The sequence below is a fragment of the Callospermophilus lateralis genome, chromosome 4 (assembly GCF_048772815.1).
Source record: "Callospermophilus lateralis isolate mCalLat2 chromosome 4, mCalLat2.hap1, whole genome shotgun sequence".
Classification (NCBI taxonomy): Eukaryota; Metazoa; Chordata; class Mammalia; order Rodentia; family Sciuridae; genus Callospermophilus; species Callospermophilus lateralis.
The window spans coordinates 102,771,537-102,796,060 of NC_135308.1; the positions used below are offsets into that span (position 1 = coordinate 102,771,537).

General features: G+C 38.2%; 1 protein-coding gene across 2 annotated transcripts in view; it reads right to left on the reverse strand.

Annotated features, from left to right (window-relative positions):
- Nucleotides 1-22,707, reverse strand: part of Gxylt1 (glucoside xylosyltransferase 1) — a 43,536-nt gene extending 20,829 nt beyond the window's left edge. Inside the window, exons 1-4 of one of the 2 annotated variants that reach the window (XM_076854313.2) lie at nucleotides 22,487-22,707; nucleotides 11,954-12,046; nucleotides 3,679-3,850; nucleotides 749-874 (exon numbers count right to left, since the gene is read on the reverse strand). In XM_076854313.2, the coding sequence (XP_076710428.1) occupies nucleotides 749-874; nucleotides 3,679-3,850; nucleotides 11,954-12,046; nucleotides 22,487-22,707 (612 nt within the window). The remainder of the gene's footprint in view (nucleotides 1-748; nucleotides 875-3,678; nucleotides 3,851-11,953; nucleotides 12,047-22,486) is intronic. The other variant, XM_076854314.2, reaches the window with a different exon arrangement.
- Between the last annotated feature and the right edge of the window lie 1,817 nt (nucleotides 22,708-24,524).

The window sequence follows — 24,524 nt, forward strand, 5'->3', positions numbered from 1 at the left end:
TTCTTATTTCAAATCTAAATTTCCAATCATGAAAAAGTAAACCAATACAAATTAAGATCTTCTGTGACATCAACCCCTACATCACTTGGTATCAACTAATAAGAGTCATAAAACCAAACTGGAAGCCAGCCTTCCAGTTCCAGAGTCGTTGGTCTTATTTCCATGCTTACTATCTCCTGATAAGTAAAAGAAAATGTGCACTTAGGAAGGGTGAAGAATTGTCTTAGAAGGAAAAAAAATTGGCCATGCTGCACTTTTTGAGAGACACTGCATCTCCTACATGTACCTTCCACAGAGACATTCAAGGATAATTCCCTAAGCTGTTTGTGCAGTCTGCAACCTAAAGTTAATACTGTCAATATACATCACTGGCATCAGACCTGGCTCCATTAACATCTGACCTCTATTCCTTCTTGGAGAGAAAACCATTCAAAGCAACTGAATGAGTTACACTTATAAGAAACATTATTTTGACAATAATTACTTAAAATTTATTTATTTTTGTGTGGAACGGGGATGGAATCTAGGGCCTCACATATCCTAGGCACTCTACCACTAAGCTACATCCTAGACCCCAAATTTTTCATTTTTAACATCATTTTTATTATAGTTTTGACTTACTCTATATAAATTTTTTTCTAAATATCACATGCATATATTTGTTTAATTAGATTTATATATTAACTCCTCATAAATAATCAGTGTAAAAGTAAGTTTTAAAACAACATTGTGGCAGAAAAAAACTTACTGGCAAGAATAACCTCTGGGAAGCACATGGTTTAAAGAGTTTTTTCCACTCCGCTGCATTCTCACTTGGAAAGGTAATGGGGTATAAAGTGTAATTAAATGTTTGTAGAAATGACCAACTGTCAAGCTGAAAAATAAAAAATAATATATTCTTTAAAAAGAAACCAATTTAGATTTGTTTTACTTTCAATTTTCTCCATAATATCATAAACCAATAGTTTAAAACAAAAGAGCTAAAAATTAAGATCATGTACATCTTATGTTATACATTGAAAAGAAAGAACTCTTCCGTCATTGTCCTTGTTTTTATTCAAAGCCTAAAAGTCATAGTAATATGCCAGAAAGACTTCACCCTTCAGATCCAAGACACAATCAATTTATGAGGGTATGAACCAAAAATATTAGAAAGTTGAAAGAGCTTTGCAAGCTTTCATGTCCCTTAACTTTACATAAGTACGTACTCTGAATCCCTAAACAAAATAAGGTCAGAAAAATTAGGTACTAATCTTATTAGCAAAATATGTATAATAAAAATGTTTACACTCAAAGTCAGACTAACATAAAACTAGTTTGTCCATTTATATATGGTTTCAATGTGCATGAGAATTCTTGACAAAAAATATTCTGATAATTATACATCCAATGACAGTTCTTTAAAAATTATAAAAAGAAAAATATACCTAAAAATCTATAATGAACGTACTCCTTGAACTATTTCAAACTCAGGTAAGCACTTACTATCTATTACTTTTGCTTTAACAGAATTGTTTTTGATTAGTTTTTTGGGTTTTATTTCGATTTGCTGTTGTCCAGGCTGGCCTCAGACTCCTAAGCTCAAAGGATCTTTCTGCCTCTGCCCCCTGAGTAGCTGGCGCCTCAGGCACATCCACCAGTCTATCAGGCCTGGCTTTCAAATTGTTGATTCAAAGTACCCAAAGAGCAGCCAGAGACAATAAGGAGGAGGAGATGGCATGGCAGGAGACTAACTAGTTTCTATAGCAGGCTGTTTTAGAAAACAATCCATATAAACATGATCTTTCTGAGTTATAATTGTGTTTAAGGAATTTTAAAAATTAATATATTCCAACATAGTTTATGTGAATACCTGCATCAATACTCTGCTTTGGTGTCTCTGTTGATTATTTTAAAAGACCAACCTTTTTATTTTGCCTCCCAACTTAGAGACCCTTTCAATACAAATTTCAAAATAAAGTCTTTTGCATAAAAATGCGAAAAGAAAACTTCTAACATTACAATATTTAGTTATTTTTTGATACGAAAAGCATGTCCCATCAAATAGCTGATATTCTTTCAAAAGCAAACCCAAACATTTTTAGGATTGCTTATTATAATCAAAGAAAATCTAAATTTCAAAACGTGGTATGGAAGCTACATCTAAGGTGAAAGAATTAATGATTTACTTTTTTAAAATTACCTTTTCAAGTGTTTCCACAATGAGCAGCAGTAACTTATACAACAAGATTTATTACTCAGCATTTTTTAAAAACAATAAAACAATCCAAAGAGATCAAGATCACTAAAGTATGTAACAAAAATGTAGATGCCAGAAAAATTTTCAAGTTAAGTAAATTTCTACACCTCTTGGAATCAAAGATTTAGACAGAAAAGTAAAAGACTTGAAATCACAAGTGGTATTTTTCCCTTGACATGCAAAATGAACTAAAAAAAATAGACCAAGCATCAAAATCCAAATAAGGTTGAAAGTATAATTTAGTGGGTATGGGGCTGGAGAATGAGAGAGAATTAATAGTCATTAGCATATCACCATATCACAAATATGTTCTCTTAAGAGAATATCATGCAAATCGAAATAAGCCAATCCCAAAAAAAAACAAAGGCAAAATGTTTTCTCTGATAAGTGGATGCTGATCCACAGTGTGTGTGGTTGGAGGGTGGGGTAGGGAAGAATGAAGGAACTCTGGATTGTGCAGAGGGGGAGTGCGGAGCTGTAGAAATGGGAAGGACAGTAGAAAGAGACAGACATTATTACCCTATATACATGTAGAGCCAGAGGAATGAGAAGTTGTGCTTCGTTTGTGTACAATGTGTCAAAATGCATTCTACTGTCATGTATCACTAATTAAAACAAATTTAAAAAAATTTTTTAAACACAAAAAATAAAAATGTTCTCCCTGTATCTGATTTCCAATCCTTTCTTTAAAAAATATTTTTTAGTTGTAAATGGACACAATACTTTATTTGATTGATTTATTTTTTTGTGGTGCTGAGGATTGAACCTAATGATGCTCTACCACTCAGCCACAAACCCAGACCCTAATCTCCAATTCTTGCACAGTAATTCTTGTTCTTGTTAAGGTTATAAAGCTGCCCTGATTAAAAAGTATATTATCTACCCTATCAGTTAGGCATGGCCATGTTGACTAAATTCAGACAAAGAGAATACTGGATTGGCAGAAATGTCACAGCTCTGCCTAAAAGTATCCTTAAAGATAGGGAAGGGATTGCCCTTCTCCGCTCATTCCTCTCTCCTCATTTAGAAAGACTACAGGTGTGACAGCTAGAACTTGAGTACACATCTTGGATCATGAGGTTGAAGCCTCATGCTGCAAATGACTCAGCCAAAATCAGGAAAAAACAGAGCCCCCACTACAGAGGCTACTTTTATATGTGAGAGTAATAAACTTGTATCTCGTTAATCAAAATATCCTGGAACTGTAGTAGGTAAATTAAAATCTTCATGCGTGGCAAAGGACTTTAAGTTGCCTACTCCTGTTCACAGACAAACCTTCCTCTGGACTCCTAGGGGAGATAACTACAAGGAATACTCTCCAGTCTAGGAGGACAGACTTACAGAAAAGATATTTTTGCACAATGAAGGAATAAAACAAAACTAGTATACTGTATATTAATATTCAACTCTATGACCTTGACTAAGGCTCAAATACTTACTCTGTCTTTAAAGCTATCATGCAGTTGGTCCTCAGCAAAAATATGGAACTGAAGAGGTTTGATGCTGAAAATGATAGCTGACTTCAGCATGGTCAGAGTTTCTTCCAGTCTTTCACCACAGGCAACTACAGCAAGATGCATTTTCTCAGGAGGCTCTATTTTCAGACTGTACCTAAGAAGAAAGAAAAACATATTTTCCAACAGTGTTAGCACATTTACAGGAATATGGTGTTTTTTAACCATGTTCAAAAACAGAAGTTCAAAACTTCTATTTAAAAAGGCAAAATAAATAAATAAATCACAATGCAGAATCAATCGAGCATATATTTCTGTACTTCCTGTTGCTCACTAGGAATCACTGAACACAAAAAATTAATACTTTCTCACTTCTCCCAAAAATACATGACAGCATCACTGTCACTGCCATGTAGGATATAAGTTAATTCATTACTCATTCTGGATACCTTAGGGCCTGAGGGCTTAATTCTCTCAAGGAGCCTGTGGAAGAAAAAAAAAGAAAAAAAAAAAAAGCTTAAAGCATTCTTATTTCATCTAAACCCTTCCCACACCAACTTCCACTAAATAGCAGACCCCTGTGAAGCAAATCAGCCATAATTTCATCCATAAATATTTCAGTATTACATCTAGCCTTAAACCATGGCCAATAACAAGAAATTTCCTTTACACACTATTTTTAAATGTCACACATTCCGTCCCATTGACCAAATATTCAGCAAGACGCCAATATTTCTAAGAAGACCTAAAACACACCAGCACTAATGTGTCTTTGTGGAAGGAGAGACGTCCTGAGTACATCGTGGCCAACATTGCCACAACCCCTTCCAACACAGAGTAGCACAGACTCCAGGCTTAAGTGACCCGAAGCCTCCTTGACTCTGCTGTGCCTCTGCTCTCACTCCGCTGGTGTGGGTATGGCGGGGTCTTGCGTAGTGCCCTCCATCCATTCCCACCAACAGTGTTAAAAACAAGTGGGACCCCTTCCCTTCCTTTATCTGTACCCTCTGTCCCTTACCCTCTTTCTGTTGAGCCCACCAGTTCCTAACATGGAACCTGTATTTACGACAGGGGACACGAACCCAGTTCTCTCAAAGAAGTGGAAGCCAAAGAGAAAACTGAAGATAAGGAAATCAAAACACAATTGTACAGAACTCTGCCACCTCATCTTCCTTAGTAACTGCCTCCAGCTCTGGTGGTAATACATCATGATCTGAGAATCTTCATTACTATATCAGATTGCTTAACTGGCCATAACAAGATCTAACCCGCAAATCAAAAACTAAGAAAAGATTTTAGACATAAACTATAATGGTCCTATGTTGTGCACAAAATTCTCCACATATGGAAATAAGTCTAGTAAACCTTCCTCCAGAGGAAAAACTCCCCCCTAACTCAGTCCCAGGGACGACGACTCCCAGGCCTTTTAGCAAGAGCTGTTTTGGTCACACTGCCAGCACTCTTTCCAATCTCTGCAGGGATACTGTCAACCACATTACATTTTTTCTTTCTTTAGGTGTTCCTTTTCAGTAAAAGCAATAAATAATAGCACAGACTCCAACACTTACATTGACAAAATAAAACGTATTTTAAAAATGTCTTTACCCACACCCCAAGAAGAGGAAACTCAATTGTAACTGGAAGAAATATAAAATAAACCATACACAGTGGCGCACACATGCAATCCAGCGACTTGGGATGAGGCAAGAGAATTTCAAGTTGGAGGCCAGACTCAGCAACTTAGCAAGACCCTATCTCAAAATAAAAAATAAAAAGAGATGGGGCATACTCAGAGGTAGGGCACCCCTGGGTTCAACCCCCAGGGGGCTGGAAAAAAGCAATCTAAGCTTCTACACTAAGGAAGCGATAACTAAAACTTAACAGTCACGGGAAGCAGCCATTCATTCTGGAAGAATGATCTATCAACCATTCTACCAACAGAATGGTCGACTCTATTTAAGAATAGGCTAATTTTAACCATAGTATGAATTAATATCCTTATGGGTTTAAAGAAATGTTATCCAAAAAAATTTAAAAATCAAACCTATTTTTCTATTTAATTTGAAGAAATTCTTTGGATAACTCAAAGATAATACCAGGGGTTCCCATGGTTAAATGTGGCATAACCTGAGCACCAAAAGTGTTACAGTAATGAGCAACATATCAGATATAAAAAATGAAGCCATGACTCTAAATAATATTAAATAAAGGAGCAAGGGGAGGGAACCTTCTGTTTTAAAGATGAATACTAGCTGGGTAACGGTGGCACCTGCCTGTAATCCCAGTGGCTGGGAAGGCAGAGGCAGGAGGATCACAAGTTCAAAGCCAGCCTCAGCAAAAGCAAGGTGTTAAGCAACTCAGTGAGACCCTGTCTCTAAATGAAATACAAAATAGGGCTAGGGATATGGCTCAGTGGTCAAGTGCTCCTATGTTCAACCCAGTACAAAAAAATTAAAAAAAGATAAACACCAAACGATAAAAGCAGAAAGAATGACATAATTATATAATCACTATCTTGCAATCATCTTTTTTTTTTTAAATACCTTCATTCTATTTATTTATTTGTATGTGGTGCTAAGGATCGAACCCAGGGCCTCACACGTGCTAGGCAAGCACTGTACCGCTGAGCTATAACCACAAGCAACAAGGTATTTTCTCACTTATTACAAAGAGGATAAAGATACTGCTACGGTATAGAAATGGGAGAATATAACTGCAACCATGTGATCAGATCTAGCCAATAAATATTAAGCTCATGACATCAGCTGTCTTCTGACAGTATTATCAAAGAAGACTATCTCCTATGCAGTAAACTGGTCCCCAATCCTAAATCTAACCATGAGGAGACAGGCAAATACAAATTAAGGGCCATTCTGCAACACACAACAAAAATGTCATATCACAAAAGACACCATTACCACTACCACACCCCCCAAAAGACCAGAGAATAGTTCTAGGATAAAGAATACCAAGTAGATCTAATAGCCGAGTGCAATGTATGATCCTTGACAGGGTACTAAATGGAAAGGAAAACCTATAAAGGCAATTAGCCAGGCGTGGTGGCGCATGCCTGTTATCCTAGCAGCTCGGGAAGCAGAGGCAGGAACGTGAGTGCAAAGCCAGCCTCAGCAAAAGCAAAGCACTAGGCAACTCAGTGAGATCCTGTCTCTAAATAAAATACAAAATAGGGCTGGGCATGTGGCTCAGTGGTCAAGTGCCCCTGAGTTCAATCCCTGACACCCCCCCCCAAAAAAAAGAGAAAAGAAAAAAGAAATATATGTTCTATCAGTATTAAATAATGTGAAGTGACAATTTTATTATGGTTATATTGGAAAATGCCCCTGTTCTTAGAAGATAAATGCTAACTACATGTATTTAGGGGTAGGTCATATGGCTTCAGTTCCCTCAACTGGTCTAGCCAAAGAAAACATCAAAATGTGACTAAGAAATGAACAACTAAGTAAGGATGCATGATGTATTCACTGCACTATTCTTGAAACCTTGTGGACTTGAGACTTCTCAGAGCAAAAAGTAGTAGAGGGGGAGCACACAAAAAAGTTAGTACTTAAAGAATGTTTTGAATGACAAATTCTAATACAAATACTGTTAACAGATTTCAAACCCTTAGAAATTGCCTTCTAAGTTTATGAAAATTTCTACTAGCGGAATTATAACAACTTTCTTCTCAATTTTTATTCAGGCAACATGGATGGCTTCCAGTGTTTTCTTGTAGCCTATTAAGTTAGTATGCTCTCTATAAATAAATGATGTATAATATTTAGAATAGGAAATAGCATTAAAATGAAGTATATAAAGTCAAATAACAAAATAAAATTTCTAATAACAATCTCCTCAAACTAAAAAATACCTGCATGTATCTTTAAATACTTGTGATTGAACAAATGGAAAACCATATTTTCAACAGCAGAATGAATTGGACATAACTTTCCTATGTGTACATACGAATACATGACCATTGTAACTTCACATCATGAACAACCACAAGAATGGGAAGTTATACTTCATGTATGTATGTCAAAATACATTCTACTATCATGTACAAAAAAGAACAATTTAAAAAAATTGTAACATAGAAAAAAAAAAAAAGAAAACCAGATTTTGAAACACTAACAATAATATCCTTAAGGTCTAACTTTAAAAAAAAATTCCTATTAAAAAAAGACTTGTAAATTGAGCTGCTATAAACATTGATGTGGCTGCATCACTATAGTATGCTGATTTTAAGTCCTTTGGATATAAACCAACAAGTGGGATAGCTGGGTCAAAAGCTGGTTCCATTCCCAGTTTTCTGAGGAATCTCCATACTGCTTTCCATAGTGATTGCACCAATTTGTAGTCCCACTGGCAATGTATGAGGGCACCTTTTTCACCACATCCTCACCAACTAAGCATTACCTTAGATTAGGATTAGGTAGAGGGAAGTGATGGGAGAGGAGGGGAAGGGATATGGGGGAAGAAAAGATAGTAGAATGAAACAGACATTATTACTGTATGCATACATATGTCATGTATAACTAATTAAAACAATCTTTTTTTAAAAAAAGGACTTCTGAGGCTGGGGTTCTGGCTCAATGATAGCTTGCCTAGCATATGTGAGGCACGGGATCTGAGTCTCAGCACCATATATAAATAAATAAAGGTCCATCAACAACTAATATTAAAAAAAAAAAAAAAAAAGGATTGCAGCTAGGGATGTAGCCCAGGAACTGTGGCTAGGGATGGTAGTGTGCTTGCCTAAGCATACGTGAGGCCCTAGGTTCAATTCCCAGCACCACAAAAAGGGAGAAAAAGGTGGGGGGGGGGGGGCGCGGTCTTTTGAATTATCATACAAGGTAAACTAAGGAGTAGTTAATTCCAATAATACTCAAGAAAGATTAAATAGTGTAAAGAAAATATTTGTTATCAATGGCTAAAACAGAATAATATTGTTCTAAGAGTTCATTAAAAACTCAGTAATACAGACAATATATATGACAAAATATTTTTAAAAGCTAAACAAGTACGGAAATACCATCAAGCAATAATGAACTAAATCCAAATAATAAGCTAACACTTTATTCTAATAAGTGGCAAAATTATGACATCCAATAATGCAAAGGTTATGATGACCCCAGTACACACATAATGCTGGTGCTGACTTGTATCCATGAAATTTTTTATAACATACTTAGTGTGTTCTCATTCATTCTTTTTAACAAATTTTTTAACTCTTATGTTTTATATTTCCTAGTTAGTTTTTTTACCTTTTCATTAAAACAGACTCTTATCAGTTTCAATATATTAGTTTTTTTATGACTTGAACTTTTTTAAAAAAATAGTTCTTTTAAAACATTTAATCTTGGTGGATGTTGTAGCACATACATGTTATCTCAGTTACTCAGAAGGCTTAGGCAAGAGGATCACAGGTTAGAGGTCAGCCTCAGCAACTTAGAAAAATCATAAACAACTTAGTGAGACCCTGTCTCAAAAAATTAAAAGGACTGGGAATGTAGCTCAGTGGTTAAGCAACTCTGGGTTTAATGCCCAGCACCCTTTTTTTTTTTTTAATTTAAATTAAATTTTTAAAAAGCATGGGAATTGCTTAAGTAGAAAACACCCAGGACTACTAAGGAGGTTTACTACACAAACACTTGAACCAGTCTCAAAGTGTTGGGGAAACTGTCCCATAGCAACGATCCTCTTGATCATGGTATTCACTGGTCACCCAACACCTTTATAGGCATGGGGTTTCAACACCATGTGCTATCACTCGGCCAAGGGCAGAAGTGGATAAAGATTCATAATTACAATAGATAAAGTGTAAGAGCTCAGGGGATGTGGAAAAGGGAAGTACAGTCAGCAGTGAAGGAAGATGACACAGTGTGGCACCAAGTGATGAGCAGGACAGCACAACAGCTAGGGAGCGGAAGGGCAGAGGTAGCCAGAAGCAGTGGCATTAAAGCAGACACACAAGAAGAACCAATGAGTGCTTATGTGTGGACAAAACCAGTCACAAACCATAATTTAAAACACAGAAAAGGAAGATCTGAGAAGCTAGGCCACGAATTCAAGTTTGAAAATGAGTCTCTGAGACATCCGAACCTGCAAAGTAAAAATTACCAACATGCAGCTAGAAATACTGGTCCCTGAGAGGAACCTGAAGTGGAGACATCAGTTGCCTATGTTCGTGAATAGCTAGATAGGAAGTTTATTCTTTTTTTTTTTTGGTTTCTAGAGAATGAACCCAGGGGTGCTCTACCACTGAGCCACATCCCCAGTCCTTTTTATGTTTTATTTTGAGATAGGGTCTCACGAAGTTGCCTGGACTGGTCTCAAACTTTTGATCCTCCTGCATCAGCCTCCTGAGTAGCAGGGATTACGTGCATGCACAACCATACCCAGTTTTGCTATTGTTGTTTGTTTTTTTTTAAATAAAGAAAGCCAGTAGGTGGGTACTCTTATAAGTTTCCTGGCGATGGGCAAAATAAATTGGCAAAGGCTTGAAGTTTAGCAAAGATGGGAGGAAAGGAATGCTAATCAAAAGGTACAAAGTTCCAGCCAGAGAGGATTAAAAAGTTTCAAGATTAATTGCACTGCAAAGTGACCACAGCTACGAGTAATTTATTATTTCAAAATTGCTAAAAGATTTTACATGTTCTCACTATAAAAATAATGATAAATGTGAGGTGACAGATATTGATTAGCTTGATATAATCATTCCACACCCTATGCACAGATCAGAACATCACATTGTACCCTTTAAATGGAAATAATCATTGTCAGTTTAGATAAAAGCTTAATTTTTTTTTTTTTTTTTTGAGAGAGAGAGAGAGAGAGAGAGAGAGAGAGAGAGAGAGAATTTCTTAATATTTATTTTTTAGTTTTTGGCAGAGACAACATCTTTGTTTGTATGTGATGCTAAGGATCGAACCCGGGCCGCACGCTGTCAGCGCGCTACCGCTTGAGCCACATCCCCAGCCCAAAAGCTTAAAAATTTTAAATGCAACTCTTCCTACCTAGAAAGCTTTACCTCCCCCATCCTTGAACCAGGCTAATTTTCTGTTCATCAACTGGTCTCCCACAATAGAAAACCTTCCCTGATGTCTTGTGACTCATCACAGCTATAAATTATCTCCCTCTAATGTAATTTCAGGTTCACTACTGTATACACTAGAATGAAAGCTCCAAAAGGATGGACCCACATTAACCTTACTCAGGAGCAGTCATTAGTACCAACAATAGAGTCTGATAAACAGAATGAGCAGAATTGAAGTTTAAATTAATAATAAAAATACAATAGCCAAGCATGGTGGTGCATGCCTATAATTCCAGGGGCTTGGGAGGCTGAGATAGAAGGATCTCAAGCTCAAAGCCAGCCTTAGCAATGTAGCGAGGCCCTAAGCAACTGGTTGAGACCCTGTCTCTAAATAAAATACAAAAAAGGGCTGAGGATGTGGTTCAGTGGTTAAGTGCCCTTAAGTTCAATCCCCAATACACATCATCATCATCATCATCATCATAATAAATGACTCTCAAAAGAAATTTACTCTCTGGAAGGGCATTTTTATTAGCCCTACTACTATCTCAGGGAAATAGTCTGAAAGCTACTGCCTTATCCCATTCCTATTCCTATCAATACTTGCTTCTCTCATTGAAGATTAGAACAGGAATGGATCCAAGAGGTCAGCCAATCCAGTACCTTCTTTATACAAAAGTTTACAAAGCCAAATTCTGCAATAATTTCAAAGGGCAATAAACGATGTCATATTATTTACTCCTTCAGTAAATTTGTCTTTATCATCACATTCCCCTATATTCAATCTCTCCACTAAAAATTAATATAATCCTTCCCAATCGTCCCATCCACCCATGTTTTTTCAATACACCATCTTTAAATTAGGTAACTGCAATATATATGTGCATACCATGTGTATGTGTGTGTCTATATATATATAGACACACACCTGTTTATCACCTGTTATCAAAGGTTAGATCATAAATTCTCCTAAAAATAATGGTTTACCTTAATAACATCTAAAAATATTTAGACTATTTCTATACAGAATGTACTAAAAGTTAGTGATAGCCATAAATAAGAAAAAAAAGGCAGAGAAAATCCAATCAGAAATGAATTATTTACTTGTATAATATTAAGTTACAGGAAAAGAAACACTTTCATGTTCTATTACAGTGTGAGGTTTTAGTATTTACTATCTAATCTTACCTACACTGATCTATCAATTAAATATTAAGTGCCTACCTAAAAGCCGCTTCCCAAAAGCAGTTCATTCCACAAACATCAGAGGGCAGCATCCAATAGGGATTCCAGTAACACAGAGAGAAATCTTTACACCTAACAGAGCAAGACAGAAATAAGAGTCCTATGTGAGTATTTCAATTGGTAACTAACAAGGAATTTACTGAGTAACAAGATAACTTACTGTTCTGTTTTACAATAACAACAACAACAACAACAAAAAAAAACCCCTGCAAATCTAAGTTGCTATGTGAACTTGAAGATTTATTTTTTTTCTAGAAAATTGATTTCTCCCTTATTTAGGGTCCTATTATTTATTTATTTATTTGGTACTGAGAATTTAACTCAGGGGTGCTTTACCACTAAGCTACATCGCTTTAATTTTTTTTCTTTTTTTTAATTTTGAGGCAGGCTCTTACTAAGTTGCTTAGGGCCTCACTAATTTGCTCGGGCTGGCCTCAAATTTGTAATCTTCCTGCCTCTGCCTCCTGAGTCATAGGTGTGTACCACTGTGCCTGGCAAGTTACCACTATTTTAAATAAAACTTTATAACCTTTAGTTTAGATTATACTACAAAATGGAAAACAGTTTTCTAATCAGGAACTCTCTTCATATATTAAAATTCTCCCCTCAGATGACACAGACAATATCTAATTTTTTCTTCATGGACTATACATACAAATCTAGAACAAAATCCATTTCATCCGAAAAATTTTTGCTTATCATGAATTTAAATTAAAATGTCCCAAATTTCTGGTGGAAAGGGAAAAAAACGATCTTTAAACACTTTTAAATGAACCCTCAACTCTAGCTACTTGCATGGTGTTTTAAACTAAAAAATAAGAAATCATGCTAATATTCATGGCTCAGTTTCATTTTTACATTATCTCGGTTTCACTATATCACACAGCTAGAATAGAGGATCAAGTACGGTCCTCCTTCTTAAGATTATAGGGTAGAGCTTTAAAAAAGCCCCATGTTACAAAAAGTATGTTCTTCACCATTATTTCTTTTCAAAACAATCACCTAAAATTCACTACAATGGAGTCTGGATACTGACGAACGTGTGTATGAAGTCAGGGTGAAACACTCAACTAGGCTATTTCCAAACTCATTACCATGTAGCTTTGCTTTCTCTCACTATTCAATTATAAATTACTGTTCTTATATCAAAAGGTCTATAAAATTTAAGGTTTGCCAATACCTTTAATCACTTTTCTCGAGAACTGTCAAGGGTTATTACAGCCCTGAAGGTGTAATAAACACTCACAGAGCCCCACACAGACCAGTGAAATCAAAATCTCTGAAAACAGGGTCTGACAATGGTGGTTTTTAAAATGCCAAGAAATTCTGTATACTATTTCATAAAGAACTACAAATTTGGAATTTTAAAATCAATAGAAAAAAGTTAAACTGTAATTTGTTTTCCTTTGAAAGACACCATTTTCTAGGAAACAAAAAGTCATATTTTTAAAAGGTTGATCAGTCAGGAAAACAAGATGTGAACATATCAGTAAAACTTACCACTTGATTAGAAAACCTGTTTGTGTGCCCTCCTGGGCATGGTCTTATATGTTTAAAACTTAACACTTCATACCAGGGAGTCAAGCTCAGCAGCACCTTAACAACTAACACAGTTCTTTCACATTCAAGTGCTTTCACATCTATTTACGCATCAAACAAACCTGTTAAGTTAGATAATTATCTCCACCTTTCAGATACAGACATCATCATGTTGTTATTTCAACAAATGTACAATTTATTTACAATGAACAACATGCAACTTGGTTCTATGAAGGAAAAAAAAAAACAATTATAACTAAACATTATTCCATCCTGTTTCCAAATCTACCTGAACCTAAGGTTACCTGTTGGAAATGGGGACACAGGATCCTACTCCTAGTTAACCAAGAATCTCCAGATGAATGGCCTAATAAGCTGAATTTTTAACTAATACCCCAAATAAGTCTTAAGGTCAGACCTGAATAAGAAACACTATTGATCATGGGATATCTAGAGTCAAGTTTGAATTTTTAATCAAAAGTATTGATACTTGGGGCTGAGGCCGTGGCTCAGTGGTAGCGTACTTGCCTGGCTTGTGTGAGGCACTGAGTTCGATTCTCAGCACTGTGTATAAATAAATAAAATAAAGGTCTATCAACAACTAAAAAAGAAAAAAAAATTTTTTTTAAAGTATTTATACTGAGGGGGCTGGGGTTGTGGCTTGGTGGTAGAGTGCTCACCTAGCACACGTGAGGCCCTGGGTTCGATCCTCAGCACCACATAAAAGAATAAAAAAACAAAACAAAAGTATTGTATCCATCTACAACTAAAAAATTAGGGGAAAAAAAGGTATTGATACTAGTTTACCTAGTATGCAAGAGGCCCCAGGTGTGATGCCTAGCATCACATCCTGGCTCCTCAAAGGTACTGATACAACTTTTATCATTCTGTTTATTTACTAGAACTTACATAGATCTTTAAAATTTAAAATTTGTGTTATTTATAAATGCTTCGATCAATACATGTTCATTAAGCACAATTTTTAAAAATGTAAAAGCCTAATAAATCATCCACCACTGTTAACATTTTGACATCTTTGCTATCAATATTTTAAAAATTTCTGCCCACAAATATTTGTCTAGGAAAAGTTCACAGGCATGTTGCCAACATGGAGAAGCTGCTGAAATTACTTAAGTTTCATTAGAATCAAGAAACATGCCTGTGAGCTGGAAAGCACACCCCAAACCTGTCATAAGGTTGCACCCACCAGGGAGCTTCTAACTCAGGGGATCCTTTGCAGTTTTACAATTAAACTACACTGTACGGCAGAGTTTTTAAAAAGTTGATTCAAGAGTCTGGAATGTTAGAGCACACCTGTCATCCCAGCTACTCCAGAGGCCAAGGGAGGAGGGTCACAAGTTCCAGGCCAGCCTGAGCAACTTAGCCAGACCCTGTCTCAAAATAAAAAGGCTGAAGATGGAGCTCACTGATAGAGCACCCCTGGGTTCAAACCCCAGTACGTAAAAAACAACAACAAAATGATACAAAATGGAGAAGACATAAACTAGAGAATAAAATTCAATAAGACCAATGTGTTAGACAACTTAATGATGAGTTTAATTTCCTGAAACTTTGAGCCACACCAAGACCCCTGGACTTTTGCTACCATCAAACTTTAGGAGCCAAGTATGGTGGATTAAGGGTGGTCACAAACTCGCTGACACTTAGATCAAGAGTTAGGTTCTATCTCCCCTCGGGACAGAGTGTCAATTCCTACGCCCTTGCCTAAAGAACATGGCAACATCCATTGCCTGTTTCTTGGTACACACTTGTCTCCATATTTTAAGAAGTCTAAGGCACGTGGACAAGTCATTTGAGAGGATGGAGGTCCACAGCCCCAGCTGGGCTCTCAGGCAAAAGCCAGCAGCAACTGCCAGCCATGTGAAAGGGCCACTTGCTGCATCATTCTCATCTACCAACCTACTAGGTCCATCCCAATCAAACATAAGCATCACAGTCCTCCTCTCAATGCCAAGTTCCACTTTCCTCCATACAATCACACAATAAAAAAAAATCTACTGCATGACCACATACACAGGCAAAACAATGGAAACACAATCGTGAGTAAAATGGGCATGGATCATTGCGATCAGTAGAGAATAAGAGTCATCTTGGATGCTGCCTTGTGGGAGACCTAAGCCAATACCCAATTCTTCAACTCCAGGACTTGTACTTCCTATTACCTTCAGTTAAAAATAACATATCCTAGCCTTTGTCAACACCTGAAACTGCAATCCTAAACTCCAATATCTCATTTCAGACTAGTCTCTACTCTAATTCTCCATATTCCATTAGAGACTCACACCTCCACTCACATGCCTCCTAAGTATAAGCTCCTTCTTGTACCTTATTTCTGTCCCTATTCAGACTAGACCATATAGCTCATCTGTTCACTTTCCTATAGCTACAACTTCTACCTCACTCTTTAACCATACCTTTCCACTAAAATCCCAAATTGAAACCAATCCATTCATTCACTTTCTCAGGTGACTTCTGAACAACTAATGAATGACTATGCTGATTAGTGAAACTATAAACTCACTGTCTCCTTGGATTGCCCCTCAGGTTACTATCAACTCCATATGTATTCCACTCTACTGGCAATCTTCTCAGAGGAGTCTGTAAAGACCTCCTTGCCCTTTTTTCTCCTTAATCAATATCCACATGTACAATCATTCATCCTCCACTCTTATCTATTATACAAACATGTTCATCACCACATGACCCGCCTGTCTCTAAAAGGGATAAGTAAATACCTCTGCCTCATTCTTTGACTTTGACCTTTTTCCAGGGACTTGCTCTGGTCAATGTAATGTGAACAGAAAAGATATCACAGCATTAGAGCAGAAGCTTCAAATCAGATTGTGAAATTCACCCCAGCCCATCACTCTTCCCCTGCCATTAAACTAGGCATATTCAATAGACTGCTTCCTCAGTCTGGGTCCTAGGATAAGATGATACATAATGCAGGGTCATAGCCATGAACATGTAAACAGCTACAATAAATAAATGTTGAAACTGATGAGATGTTTAGAGTTTTTACAAAGCAAAAAATAATAATACGTCATAATTCCCTTTTAAATTATACAACTCGGGCTGGGGTTGTGGCTCAGTGGTAGAGCACTTGCCTCACATGTATGAGGCACTGGGTTGGATTCTCAGTACCGCATATAAATAAATGAATAAACTAAAGGTCCATCAACAACTACAAAAAATATTTTTAAAAAATTATACAACTCAGTGGTTTTATTATATTCGCAAAGTTGTGTAGCCATGATACATCAGTTCTACTCCTAAGGTGGATGCTCAAAAGAACTAAAAACATTTTACGTTCACAGAAAAATTACACATGAATGTTTAGAACACCATTATTCACAAGAGTCAAAAAGTACAAAACCACTCAAATGTCCATTAACTAATGAATAAACAAAAGGTGGTATGTCCATTCAATAAAATATTATTTGTTCATAAAAAGGAATGAAATGATACATGCTACATTAGTTGAATCTTGAAAACACTAAGAGGGCTGGAGTTGTGGCTTAGTGGTAGAGCACTTGCCTAGCACACATGAAGCAATGGGTTCAATCCTCAGTACCACATAAAAATAAATAAAATAAAATAAAGGTATAAAAGAAAACACTTAGAGGCTAAACTCAAAAGGCCACATTTTGTGTGATTCAATTATGTGAAATGCCCCAGACAAACATATGAAGACAGAAAGCAGATTTGCAATTGCCTAGGGCTGAAGACTTGGGAAGTGGAATGAGGAGTTACCTGCTAATGAATACAGGGCTTCTTTTGGGGATGACGATCAACTCCACACAGGAGACAAATTTGCACAGAAATAGTCGAGTTTTAGTAAAATTTCTTGACCATAATTACATAGCAGGAAAAAAAATACAATATGAAGAAAGAATTTTCTTTTCTTTATTGGAATATAAAAACATATGCACTTGTCAAGTGAAGTGGTACATGCCTGTAATCCCAGCTACTGGGGAAGATGAGGCAGAAGGATCACAAGCTCCAGGACAGCTTCAGCAAGTAGCAAAACCCTGTCTCAAAAAATAAAATAAGGATGCAGTGGTGCACACCTGTAATCCCAGTGACTCAGGAGGCCGAGGCAAAAAGATCACAAGTTCAAAGCCAGCCTCAGTAACTGAGCAAGGCCTAAGTAACTTAGTGAGACACTGTCTCAAAACATAAAAAAGAGCTGGGATGTGGCTCAGTGGTTAAATGCCCTGGGTTCAACCCCCAGTATCAAAAAATTAAAATTAAAATAAAATTAAAAGGGCTGGGGATGTAACTCAGTGATAAAACAAGGTAAATTTTCAACATAAGGGGAAAAAAACAAGAAAATATGCAGTAAAATACACAGGCTGCTCACCATTGAAGAAAAAAAATCATAAAACACTAAGCTACTGGGGCTGGAGATATAGCTCAGTTGGTAGAGTGCTTGCCTAGCTTGCATAGGCCCTCACTTCAATCCCCAGCACCAAAACAAACAAACAAACAACACTGCTGACAAGAAGTGGAATCATTTGTTTAGTTTCTTAACTCCCAAATTTCCATTCTCACACTTATGAAAAACTGGTTTTGAAGATTGAGACACAGTAGAAACTGAAAAAGAATTCACTATGTACCAGTAACTTGTTACAAGCAATAAAGTTAGGAAAAGCAACCAATCTGAACACAGTGGTTGTACTTGCAGGGTGGTGGTGGTGGAGGTGGTGGTGGTGGTAGTAGTGGTAGTTGTAGTAGTAATAGTAATAATAATAATAATAATGTTTTAAAATAGTAGAAAAGTAAAGGTAGTTATCCAGGTTTTGGTTATTAAGGCTTATAACTGCTCAAAATGGAATACTAGATGTTCAACATTCAAAGTGGTAACTCCACTAAATAATATTAATGGGAGCTGATTGGTGGTGCATGCCTATAAACCCAGGAGGCTGAGACAGAAGATTCACAAATTTGAGGCCAGCCTCAGCAACTTGGTGAGAAAGTGTCTCAAAATAAAAAATAAAAAGAGCTATCAATGTTGCCACTGGCAGAGCACCCCTGGGTTCAATATCCAGTAAAACACACACACACACACACAAATATGAATGGATAAATAAAAAGTGATATAAACCCAGGAATGGTGGTGCACACCTGTAATTCCAGAAAGTCAGAAAGTTAAGGCAGGAGGATCATAAGTTCAAGGCCAGCCTCAGCAACTTAGCAAGGCCCTTAACAACTTGGCAAGACCCTGTCTCAGAATAAAGAATAAAAAATAAAAAAGGGTTGGGGATGTGGCTCAGTGGTTAAGCACCCCTGTATTCAATCCCCAATATCAAAAATAGATAGATAGATAGATAGATAGATAAAGTAACTAAGGTATACGTACACAACGAAGTTTTATCCAGCCACAAAAAAGAATGAAATTATGTCACTTGCTGGAATAGCTGGTACTGGAAAACATCATGCTAACTGAAATAAGTCAGACTCAGAAAATCAAGTGTTGAATGTTTTCTCTCATCTGAGGAAGCTAGAAGAAAAAAAGGAATCTCATGAAAATAGAAGGGAGACCAGTAGAAGAGAGGAAAGAGATCCAGGCAGAGGAAGGAGAAAAAGGGCAATGCTAGGGAATGAAAATTAAGCTATACACATGTAAATGAATCCCACTTTTATGTATAATTATAATGCACCAATGTAAAAAATAGATTAGAGGAAGAGGATCAAAGGGAAGGAAAGGAAAGGAGAGGTATTAAGGAAAAAAAATCCACCAAATTATGTTATATATACATATAAACATATCACAAATAACCCCATTTTATGTATAATTTAAATGTGCCAGTTGAAAAATAGAGGGAGACCTGTAGAACAGAAGAAGAGGATCAGGAGGAACGAGGAAGAGACATACAGAAAATGAGACTAACTAATCAAATTATGTGTGTATATGAATAAGTCACAATGAATCCCACTATGTGTAATAATAATGCACCAATAAAAACCATAAAAATGCAAAAGTAAATAATCAGAGTCTTGAATCAGGATATGGAGCTCAGTGGTAGAGAGATTACCTAGGATGCTCAAGGCTCTGGGTTCAAGGATCAGCCCACAAAATAATAATAAAAGAGTCATAATATCTTAGGAGTTGGCCTGACCTTAATGAAATCATAGGGTAAAAATGTGACAATTCAGCTTTTCTATGTTGTTCCTCTGCCCACACGACTGTTTAGCATGCAAATGTAGAGAAACATTCTTTACCACTTTATTTTTTTTTTCCTGGTACTGAGGATTGAACCCTTTAGCACTGAGCTTTATTTCCAGCCCTTTTTGGTTTTTGTTGTCGTTTTGTTTTGAGACGGGGTCTCCCTAAATTGCTGAGGTTGGTCTCCAACTTGCAGTCACTGTGCCCAGCACCTTCTCCAAATTTGTGTGAAGACTTATAAACATTTCATTTAAAACAAGAAGTAAAGTCCCACATGGTGGCAAATGCCTGTAATCCCACTACTTGGGAGGTTAAAGCAGGATGATCACAAATTCGAAGACAACCTTCAAAACTTAGAGGGGCCCAAAGCAATTTAGGGAGACCCTGTCTCAAAATTTAAAATAAAGGGTCTGGGATTGTAGCTCAGTGGTAGAGTACTTACTTAGCATGTGTGAGGCCATGGGTTTGATCCTCAGCACCACATAAAATTAATAAATAAAATAAAGGTATTGTTTCCATCTACAACTAAAAATATTTTTAAAAAAATTAAAATAAAAAGGGTTGAAGATGTGGCTCAATGGTACAGTGCCCCTGGGTTCAATCCTTAGCACACACACAAAAAAAAAAAAAAAAGGAAGAGAGAAGTAATGCTACAAGAGGACCTATAAAGTACAGCATTTCACAGGCTGAGGTTGTGGCTCAATTCTCAGCACCACGTAAAAATAAAGGTATTGCATACATCTACAACTAAAACAAAAAATGCTAAAAAAAAAAAAAAAAAAAAAAAAAAAGTACAGCATTTCAACTGACTCAACTTTCACACATCAAACTTAGCTTTATTACATATTTATTAAAACTAAGCCTCTTTCTAAATTTCTTTCTTTCTTTTTTTTTTGGTACCAGGGATTGAACTCAGGGGCTCCCAACCACTGAGCCACAGCCCCCAGCCCTACTTCCTATTTTATTTAGAGACAGAGTCTCACTGAGTTGCTCAGGGCCTTTGGTTTGCTGAGGCTGGCTTTGAACTTGTTATCCTCCTACCTCAGCCTCTGGAGCCGCTGGGATTATAGGCATGAGCCACCAAGCCCAGCTTTTTTAAATTTCTAATAAAGTAATTTTGTTAAAATTAGCTGGACAAGCAGATTCATAAAAATCCGTCACAAATATTTGAGACAAAGTAATAAAAGTGAATGTTACTCTATCAAACTGAAATGCTAGTATTATACTTTGAAGTTTTTTTTATGTTTGATTAATGTTTTGCATCCTGCCTGGCACTGTATGTAGCACATGCCTCTAATTCCAGCGACTCCCAGAGATTTGTGAGGCTGAGACAAGAGAATCAAAAATTTGAGGCCAGGGTCGGGGGTTGTGGCTCCGTAGAAGAGCACTTGCCTAACACTGGATTCGATTCTCAACCACATATAAACAAATAAATAAATAAAGGTCCGCCAATAACTAATAAAAATATTTTAAAAAAAATTCGAGGCCGACGTGGGCAATTTAGCAAGACCCCGTTTTTTAAAAATAAAAAGAGCTGGAGATGTGCGTCAGTGATAGAGCACCCCGGGGTTCAATCGCAGTTCAAATAAAAAGAAAAATTGCAGCCTTACAATTCTATCCACTATTTCATAATTTAAAGGCCTCATAATAAGGTAATAGTTCAGAAATAGTTTAGCTTCCCTCTATCATTTTTCATGAGCTGATTCAAATATTCAGCCATTAACCCAATTTTGGTAAACCTGGCTCTGGAAGTAGTTCTGCTCATGAATACGAAGTCCTGAATCCTATGAACTTTTCTGACTCATCAAATCATAGAGTAAAATTGTGATAATCCATTTTTTTCAACGCTACTCCTCTGCCTAAACATCCCCCTTTCATCCCGGAAATGACCAACACCTCTCAGAAGATGTTCAACAAGAGCTTAAAGTTGACCTACACTCCCTCCTCCTAATCCTACACCTTGCCATACAAAAGCTTTTACTTTTTACTAATGAGCACTTCAGGTCACTGCCAGAGAAGTGTGGGTGCCCATCTATCAAAGAGTGCGAAACGCTCAGATTTTAAGTATTAATATGCTGCTAAAAAAATTCTATTTCCAATTTAAATCTCATGTCTCTGGCAGCGATTTGTCAGCTGATCTGCCAGTCAGCTGCTTCACAAACATGGATTTTCAAGAGAGGTTTCTTCATTCCATCCCACAAGTATCTTGAGCCTGCTAAGTATCGCTTATTGTTAACTTTCTGTTAAGTTTAGGAATAAACCGAGTGTTTAAAAAAATTCATAATGTGCACATTATCTCCAGATTTAACTAATCGTCTCTATTAATGAAAACTCCATGCATTAACACACGAAAATTAGACAATCCTTTTAGAGGGGAGGAGGTACTGAGTAGGGCGCCAGTCTGTTTAAATATCTCAACTTCAACTCCATGGAAACAAGAGGGAATTCCCACTAGTAAAACAGCAAATAATAAGTGAAAGCACCATTTATTTTCAACAAATATTTTTTTTAAATTGCAGATTAAATTCGATTTCTAATTTTTGTCTTATAAAGCACATAAAGACTAGGTCAAAAGGCAAATAGCGTGGGGTTCTCGGAGGTGGGAGCAGCGCAGGGCTCACCCCCGGCTGGAGGGGAAGGAGGGAAATGAGTGAAGGGGGTGCGAGCCCGCGGCCAAGAAGCGGGAGGCGGAGACCGACCCTCAAGCAGCTCGGGCCAGGCCGCGCCCGGAGCCCCCGAGCCCGCCGCCCAGTCGCGGCCCCAAGACCCGAGGTGGCCCGTACCTGTCCGACCGGCCGGTGCGCGCCGCGGGGCCCGCGCTGCCCGCCCCTCTCCCGACACCCCGTCCGCCGTCCGCGAGCCAGGAAGCCGCTGCGGCCTGCGGCTTCCAGCCACCGCCGCCCGCTCCTTCCTCCAGGGACACTGCGAGCTGGCTGAAGGCGTAGAGCAGCGAGCAGAAGCCGCAGGCCAGACACAGCACCACGACGCGCAGGTAGCGCCGCATCGCCCCGGTCCCAGTCCCGCGCCGCGGCCGCCTCCGTCGTCGCCGCCGCCGCCACCGCCGCCGCGCCCGCTCGGGCGAACTGGAGTGGAGGGAGCAGCAGCGCGCAGCCGCGGGCGCAACAAGTTCCTCCTCTGCCACCGCCCCGAGCCCGCCCCCCTTCCTCTCTCCCCTTGCCTCCCCGCCCACCACCAAAGAGAGCGCGGCCGCGGCGCCCCAGCCGGCCGACAGCCGCCCGGAAGCCGGGACGCCTCCTTCGCCGCCGCGCCCCGGCCCTGCCCCGCCCCGCGGCCCCGGAGCGGCCCCGGAGCGGCCCGACGCGCTGGCGCGCTGGGCGCTGGAGGACTGGCGCACGGGTGCCCGGGACGCGGCACGCGGCACGCGGCGGCGGGGTCAGGGCTGTCTCTGAGCCCCTGGCAGGGAGTGCGGAGGCTCTGAACAGCGCCGGAGAGAAGTGTGGAGAAAATAACAGGGCTCTAAATTCAAATTTTGGTTCTAACACGGTAATTTGTAACGTTGAGCAACCTAAAATTCTCTGAGCATGTTTCTTCGCCTCTCAAATGGAGATACTGTCACCATCATAGGGTGATTGTAAAGATGGAATTGTTTAACTCGTTAAAAACACTTAGAAGTCTAAATTTAGAGGGCGCTTAACTAAGCCCTTTCATGTGCTGTCCTCCTTAGCAGGTCATCCTTGACCTCTAGGTTTCTATAGGGTCTGTAGAAGCCATTTCATTCAAATACCTTTCTGCCTCCTAAAGTTCATAATGCGATATACCTAACTTGCCTCCAAACGGGCTGTAATTTTACCTGACATCCTTTTGGCTTTACTTACAACTCACCATTTGCATATCCAAAACAAAATTAGTGTTCTCCCCAAAAAGCTTCTCCTTCCTTTTGCGTTTCTTCTCTTTCTTCTTCAGCTGTTTCCACCCAGTTCATTCTTTGATTTGACCGTTTATAAAGCATCTTTACGCGCCCAGCAATGTGTAAGTACCTTGAGGTATAATGAAGCCTAGTGGTGATGTGAGTGGGAAGGTGTATACTTCGGAAATGAATGAAACATTAGACACGTTGGGATACAGACTTATAAGGGTGTGAGCACACATCCAAAGGTGTAATCAGACCTGAAAACGTAGTAAAAAACAGACTTCTTCAAAGCAAAGTTAGCTCTGGAGTTTGGGGGGAGAGGTAAGGCAAGTAATTCTAGACTAAGGGGTCAATGAAACACGCTCTTGTGTTTAGGGAACTGAAACCTATGATACCACCAGCTAAGTGAAAACAAGAGAATAAGATGAGTGATAGGACAGCAGAAATCGAAGAGGCCCCATATTTGAGTGCCTTGCTTAGTTTACCAAGGAGTTTGAACTTAATCTACTAAACAATGGTGAATCATTGAAGAGTTTTAAAAGTAAAATAGTAACATGATCACGTTTGCATTTTAGGGAGCAGATTCTGGCTGCAGTGGAAGCTGGAACAAAGATTTGAGAGATTGGAGAAAGCTCCAGTGCAAAAAAGGGAAGTTTAAATAGGCGCGGGCGCAAGTACACACACACACACACACACACACACACTCTCTCTCTCTCTCTCTCTCTCTCTCTCTCTCTCTCTCTTCAAGGAGAAAAATCATGCTGTTAAATTGTTCAGATTACATCTGGGGCACTGAAAGTTTGACTATGAAATACAGGATGGGGAAACTCAATACTACATAGAAGTAGCTATGAATTTCTACACCACAAAGTTCTCATCCTGTGAGTATGGGAAAGTCACTAAACAAATTTAACATTCAGTTTCCTCCCCAATAAAGATTCAATTTCTTC